General features: G+C 44.0%; 1 protein-coding gene across 1 annotated transcript; it reads left to right on the top strand.

Moving 5' to 3' along the window:
• The first annotated feature begins 4,245 nt into the window (after window positions 1-4,245).
• Window positions 4,246-4,602, top strand: LOC140860880 (uncharacterized). The gene has a single exon (XM_073263884.1). The coding sequence runs from the start codon at window positions 4,246-4,248 to the stop codon at window positions 4,600-4,602; it is 357 nt and encodes a 118-aa protein (XP_073119985.1).
• Window positions 4,603-7,877: the final 3,275 nt, after the last annotated feature.

The raw sequence follows: 7,877 nt of genomic DNA, 5'->3' as shown, positions 1-7,877 counted from the left end.
CCTCTCAGCAACGTCCTCCTCATGGGACAACCTAGGACGAGTAGCCTGCTGCTCTAACAGAGCAGTAATTCCTGCCATCATATTCGCATTGGCCTGCTCCAATGCTGCTAGAGGGTTCTGCGGAGGTGGAGGTGGAGGTGTAGGTGGAGATCCCCCACGTCTGTTCATCGGTCTGGGAGGCATTCTGCACCACCACATATTTCTTTACGTAAATCGCCATGCATAACTAAGGGGTTTTAAAATTAATGCCAACTTAAATTCTTAAAAATAAAACATGCTATAAACACTTAAAACTTACAGACAGGTAGCGTGAATTTCTGAGCTCGCATAGCAGTAATGACCCCTCCAAGGACCATGCTTTGATACCAACTGAAACGACCCTGACTCTCTAATTAATAAATAAATGTGCGGAAACTTTTTTTTTATTACTTACTAAATAAAATATGTACATATATGCCCATACATATATGCACAGAATAAAAAGACTTAAAATAAATAAATAAATAAATAAATAACTTAAATAAAAATGCATTCTTTAAATAAAATAAATATCTGAGTCTAATATTGAATTAAAAATACTGCATAAATAAAATGATTCAAGTTTGCATGCACTGAAAATATTTAAATAAAATATTCTAAACCACAACCACTAAAAAATAATTAAAATGTGTAACATGCTGACATATTCAAAAACATGCAATGTGACTCAGACATCTATCACGGTCACGGGGTCACTGCATGTCCGCTCATATGCCCTCGCCGCCGGTAGGAGCTACATCCTCCTCTACGTACTCACCTGCACCATATCAGTGTAGTGAGCCTAGAGGCCCAACATGCTAATATAACAAGGGTTTAAAATAATTTAAATCAAATTGCTACTAATACATAACATATACATGAAGGTGCATGCTTAAAAATATCATAACATATCATAACTTAAATTATCTTAAATAACATAATACATAAATATTGTTGAGCAAATTATTTTCTAACATCGCATGGTTGTATCCGTAGTGTAACCTTAAATCATACATTAAATACTGATCAGCGTGGAAACCAACGTACGTGGCGGTGACGAATCACCTCTTAAATTGGCAGTAAACTGCCCTTCAATAGTTCACATATGGGGACGAATCCCCCTCAAATATCAAATTGTCACACTACTTCAACTTCCAACATAAAATATTTTCTTATTGCTCAACCTTAAACATTTAATCATACATAAAATTATTTCATGAATGCATGTACTTAAATAAAATGTGTGTCCTTCATATATATTTAATTTAATTTCTTACTAACATATAAATATTAAAATAACTTCAATGCATAAAATAATTAAATATATATTCAGGACACATGCAAATTTCTCATGGATTGTACTGGACTGCTGGCCCTAACACTCAAGCCCATTTACTAAAATCTGGCCCATTAACACTGAAACTGGCCCATTAACATGCTTAAGCCCAATAAAATTATTCTAAGCCCAATTAAAATTAATTAAAGCCCAATAACACAATTCTGGCCCAATGGGCCCAAAAGCCCAAAGACTGGCCCAATAACTTTCATGGGCCCTAAAGCCCATAAAAATTGGTGGGCTCACTTAATTAATTAAAATAAGCCCAAATAATTAAATTCAACCCAAAATAATTAAATGAAGCCCAATAAAATTTTAAGATTTAATTAGGCCCATTAAACCTTTAATTAAACTTAAAACTTAAAAATTAAAATACCCGAGCCCGACTAACTTTACCCGGACCCGGACCAACCCGACTTGACCCACTACTAACCAGACCCGACCCAGCCCCACAACTCGACCCGGATCCACCCCGCAAACCCTAACCCGAACCCCTCTCTCTCTCGGCTGCACCCTTCTGCGCGCAGCAGCCCTTTCAGGGATGCTGCCGCCCCAGCCCGGCCACGCCTGGCCGGACCACCACCGGCAGGACCTTCCCAGGGTCCTGCCGGTCCTAACCTATGCACCCACCAGCCCCCTACCAGCCCTGCATGGCCGCCCGCTCAGCCCTTCCATTGAACCCTAAACTGTCAACTAAGGGGCCGATCTGCCTCCAGCACCCACCTGGGCTCGTTTAGCTCGAACCCCTCGAGTCACTCGAGCCCAGACCACCCACACACGACCTAGGGAGCCTTGACCAGCAGCTGGATGCACCATGGTTGAAGAAAACATGTGCATGCTTAGATAAAATCAAAGAACAAAACGCAACCAACAATCCAAATCGATTCTTCTGAAAAGTCTTGCAAGTTTTCGATGCACACTCAACAAACACATAATAGATACTGATATAGTGCGATAAAGAGAAAGAAACATGCCTTGCACCGGAGTTTGAAGAGTTAAAGGCGCGTGGGACGATTCCGGGACGACGACGACTTGCTTTGGACCTTCACAAACGTGGCTATGGTGTTCTTCCTTGGGGCTGCTCGGTTGAGGAAGATGATGAGCAGTATGGGTGGGCGGCTGATGGCTTTGGGCGTGGGGTTTGGGTAGATTAGGTTTTGTTTTTGTTTTAATTAAAATATAGGTTAATTAAATATAGATAAAAGGTTTTAAATATAAAAATATACAACTTAAACTTTCAAATAAAAGTTAAAATCTGATAACTCAATTTAAAATCCCGAAATTACAATTTAAGGGAATTTTAAAAATAATTAAAAGTTATAAAAATGGCTAAATTTGGATAAAAATAGACTCCTAAAATTATATAAAATTAAATACTAAAAATTTTGAGGAAATAAAACTCAAAATAATATTTTTGGTCTCTTAAAAGGCTCATGAAATAAATTGGATAGAAAGTTGTCATCTCGTCCGTCCACGGTCCCGTCAACGCGATAAAATAATTAAAATACTAAAAATCATAAAAATCACTAATTATGGGTTAAATGCTTAAAATTAAATTAAGTCATGCACAAATAATTCACATAATTATTTAACCCATAAATCAACAATTTAAATAATTAAATTCCCTAATTATGCATGGGGATTTACGTATTTAAAATACCGGGTGTTACAATTGGTGAAATGGACTACGGAGCTCAGTGAGTATGACATTCAGTATGAACCACGCTCAGCCATTAAGGCTCAGGCGTTGGATGATTTCCTGGCCGAGACGAGACATGTGGAAGCAGTGGATTTGTGGAAAGTATATGTTCATGGATCTTCTAATAATGAAGGATGTGGAGTGGGGGTGTTTTTGATCTCCCCTCGTGGAGAGAGATAAGATTGGCAGTTAGGTTGGATTTTCGAGCTTCTAATAACAAGGCAGAGTATGAGGCTGTGTTAATCGGCCTTCGAGCAGCTAAGCAAGCTGGGGAAGCTCGGGTGCATCTCTACTCTGATTCACAGTTAGTAGCTCAGCAGGTGAATGGAATGTATGAAGTCAAAAATGAGAAGTTGAAAGAATACATGAGGGCGATAGAGGAAGCTCGGGGTCTCTTTGATGAGATAATGTTTGAACAAATTCCGAGGGAGAGCAATGAAAAAGCAGATTATCTTGCCAAGATGGCTAGCTCACTTCATAGCTGGAAGAACAGAGAGGTAGTCGTGCAAGTGGAATTAACACCTTCTACCGAGCCCACACCATTAGCTCAGGAAGAGAGTGACTCGAGAAGAGAGCTCTTGGAATACCTGGAGAAGGGCGAGTTACCAAAGGATCCAAAGAAGGCATATCGTTTGAAGCAAAGGAGTCTCCGCTTTGTGATGGTGGAGGGAGTTCTTTATAAGAGGTCATTTGCTGGACCTCTTCTCAAGTGTTTAGGCCCTAAGAAAGCTCATTATGTCTTGAAGGAGATACACGAGGGGTGTTGTGGCAATCACTTGGGGTCTTATTCTCTAGCCCGTAAGGTTCTCTTAGCGGGATATTTTTGGCCTACTATTTTGAAAAGTGCCATGGCTTTGGTGACTTCTTATGACAGTTGTCAGCGACATAGCAGACTTCAGCATCAGCCAGCAGTGTTAATGAAAGGAATCCTGGCAGCGTGTCCTTTTGATCAGTGGGGAATTGATATTGTGGGTCCCTTCCCTCCGGCCCCAGCCCAAAAGAAATTCTTGTTGGTCGCTATTGATTATTTTTCTAAGTGGGTGGAGGCGGAGGCCCTGGCTCGAATTACCGAAGGGAAAGTGCTAAATTTCTATGGAAGAATATAGTATGCAGATTTGGGGTACCTAGGAAGATCATTTATGATAATGGGAGACAATTTCAAGGAGCTCGGGTGCAAGCATGGTGTAAAGAGATGAAGATCCAACAGCACTTCACCTCTGTCCATTATCCCCAAAGCAATGGTCAGGTGGAAGTGACTAACCGATCCTTAGTACAAAGTTTGAAGACACGCTTGGGAAGGGCCCAAGGAAATTGGGTGGAAGAGCTCCCTAGCGTGTTATGGTCATATCTTACTACGCCAAAAATTGGGACCGGAGAGATTCCATTTAGTCTGATTTATGGGAATGAGGCGGTCTTGCCAGCAGAAATTGGAGAAGAGTCGGCTCGGATCATTTTCTACGATGAGAAAAATGGAGAAAGGAGAATGAAAGACTTAGACTTTATGGAGAAAAAGAGAGAAGCTGCTCCGAATGGAGGCATACAAGAATAGGATAGCTCGGTCCTATAATCGTCGGGTGCGCAGGAAGGGATTCTAGGTAGGAGACTTGGTGCTCAGGAGGGTTCAAGATGAGACGATCAGAAAGCTCGACCCTAAGTGTGAAGGACCATTCAAGGTGGTGATGAGGCTCAGTTCAGATGCATACTACCTGGAGGATGCAAAGGGAAAAATGCTGAAAAGACCTTGGAGCGCTTACAATTTACGCAAATATTATTCTTAAATGTTGCAAGTTTAATTTTCCTTTAAGTTGTAATCCTTGCAAGTTACATTCTATTTTTATCTATAAGCAGTTACTTTTTCATAAATGATTAATGTAAGCAGGCCTCAGCTCATCACCTTGGTCACGCCTCTTAGGCCCCTGACTTTGATTCAGCTCATCATCTTGGTCACGCCTCTTAGGCCCCTGACTTTGGTTCAGCTCATCACCTTGGTCACGCCTCTTAGGCCCCTGACTTTGGTTCAGCTCATCACCTTGGTCATGCCTCTTAGGCCCCTGACTGTGGTTCAGCTCATCATCTTGGTCACGCCTCTTAGGCCCCTGACTTTGGTTCAGCTCATCACCTTGGTCACTCCTCTTAGGCCCCTGACTTTGGTTCAGCTCATCATCTTGGTCACGCCTCTTAGGCCCCTGACTTTGGTTCAGCTCATCACCTTGGTCACGCCTCTTAGGCCCCTGACTTTGGTTCAGCTCATCATCTTGGTCACGCCTCTTAGGCCCCTGACTTTGGTTCAGCTCATCACCTTGGTCACACCTCTTAGGCCCCTGAATTTGGATTCAGCTCACTAACCAAGCCGCATCGTTAGAGCCTTTGGGCTCGGCTCAACCAAACACCATCATCTTAACTAGAGCACATCTAGTACTGTCATGCCATCACAGTTCTTACTTAAACAAGGCTTGTCAAGGTAAACTTAAAAGGAGTCAGGGCAGGTCGGGAGCTCGGGAACCCATTCAAGCTCTCGAGGATTTTGATTCAGGTCAGGTCGGGAGCTCGGGAACCCATTCAAGCTCTCGAGGATTTCGATTCAGGTCAGGTCGGGAGCTCGGGAACCCATTCAAGCTCTCGAGGATTACGATTCAGGTAAGGTCGGGAGATCGGGAACCCATTCAAGCTCTCGAGGATTAAAATTCAGGTCAGGTCGGGAGCTAGGATGCATGAGCTCGGAAGCTCGGCTAAGCCCCTTCACCATAATTTACAGCTCGGGAGCTCAGCTCGGCCATATCAGGTAAGCTCGGGCATGCTGGTCGTATGGCATTCTAGAAACATGTCCGACCTTACAAACATTTATTAGGCTTCCCTCCGGGAGCTCAGCTCGGCACCTTAAGGTGTTAGAATTATTTTCAGTGTTTATTGTGCTCCCTCCTGGAGCTCAGCTCGGCACACCTTAGGGTGTTAGCATTATTTCAGTGGTTATTGTGCTCCCTCAAGGAGCTCAGCTAGGCACACCTTAGGGTGTTGGCATTATTTTCAGTGTTTATTGTGCTCCCTCCTGGAGCTCAGCTCGGCACCCCTTAAGGTGTTAGCGTTATTTTCGTTTTTTATTTAGACATCCCTCTCGTAGCTCAGCTCAGTTTAACGCCTTGGGGTGTTAGTTTATTTTTAAGCATGTATCCTGATTCCCTTCGAGAGTTAGGCTCAGATCGCCTTCAGGTGTTGATATTATATTGTTAAAATTATGTGTGAGGGTTCGGATCATATTAGTTTATCCCTGAGGTCAGCTAAAATTATTGTAACATGAGGGAAGACAGTAAATAAAATGAGCTTGCATAACCTGGGAAAAGCTTGTAGATGTTTACAACCATAAAAACAAAAATTAACTCTCATCCTCACCCTCACCCTGCTCGCCCTCGCCCTTGTCTTGCTCGGCCTCGTCTTCACCCTACTTAGCTGCCTCTGCTGAGGTGAGGGAAAGGGCAAACCCCTTCGGGTCTAAGAAGTCTACTGGGGTCCCTTCAGGATGGTATCCTGCTGCCCTGAATTGCTGAGTGCAGCCTTCAAAGCCCTTGGACAAGTATCCGTAGGCTTGGGAAGCTACCTCGTCCATGAATTCATCGGACTTCAGGAATATCTCCTTGAAACCCTCAGTTCCCTTGGCCAGCTTAGCTCGGGCCTCATCCAGCTCTTGAAGGGCTTGAACTAGTTGGTCCTGGGAACCCTTTAGTTCGCTGCGCAGAGCTTCCTTCTGCACTTCAGAAACCCAGAGGTAGTTTTGTGACTTCAGCCGATCAGCTTGGAAACCCATCCTCATCTCCTCCATTTGGGCTTGGAGATTTGCCATCTCTCTCTCGGAAGCAAGCTTCACATCCTCAGCTGCCTGTTTAAGCTCAACGATGTGGGTCTCGAAGCTCCGGGTCTCCTTAATGAGTTGTTTCCGACCAATGGAGGCTCGAAGAGACACTTCAGCGTTCAAGGCGGCGGCCTGACATAAGAATAATAAGATAATCATCGTACTGAGATGAATGGAAGAAGAGAAGAGAGTATGAATCACCTCGGCAGAAGTAGTGTTGGAGCATTGTAGGAGATCAGTCCAGCCAAGGTTCTTCACAAAATCAGCATCGGCTTGAGAGAGCATGTCACGAAGGACTGAGCCTGCTGCTGGGGTAGGGCCTATCCCCACTATCCGAAGCTCGTCATGGTACATATCGAAGAAATTGGAGCGACATCGGATCACGGGGGTCTGGGGCTTATCAGACCTGAACTGCCGAAGGGGCGCTACCTCGGGAATGGTAGATTTTCCCGAATCCAGCTCTACTACCTCGGGGTGGGGGCTGGGGGTAGCACGCCTCTTGGACCCTTTAGAAGGGGCAATGGAGGGCTCAGAGGCGGCGGTAGCTCGGGGTGAAGTAGCTTTGGATTTGCCCGAGGAGGCTTCAGCCTTGTTCCCTGGCTAAGCTGCTATTTTCTTCTTCTCAAACATCCTTTTCATTGCAGCTTTCATCACTCTTCTTTCTGGGTAAGCAAGAAGGAGGTCAGCAAGAAGGAGGTCATCAAAAACAAATATATATATATATATATATATATATATATATATATATATATGTGTGTGTGTATATATTAATAATAAAAGAGAGCATGGGCGGGGGAAGGGCCATACCTAAGTTTCCTCGGACCGAAACGTCGGCCGAGCTGAGCCCATGGTGGCAGAGCAAATCCTCCGCCAGGAGGGTGGCGGTATCAAAGCACCTTCTCCCTATAGCCCTTTGGGCTCCAGTGAATAATTCCCCCTATCGGAAGCCGGGGGTGGGAACAGGTAAAAGGGGGAGAGCA

The sequence above is a fragment of the Henckelia pumila genome, chromosome 4 (genome assembly GCF_033568475.1).
Source record: "Henckelia pumila isolate YLH828 chromosome 4, ASM3356847v2, whole genome shotgun sequence".
Lineage (NCBI taxonomy): Eukaryota > Viridiplantae > Streptophyta > Magnoliopsida > Lamiales > Gesneriaceae > Henckelia > Henckelia pumila.
This window is presented reverse-complemented; position numbering and strand designations above follow the sequence as displayed.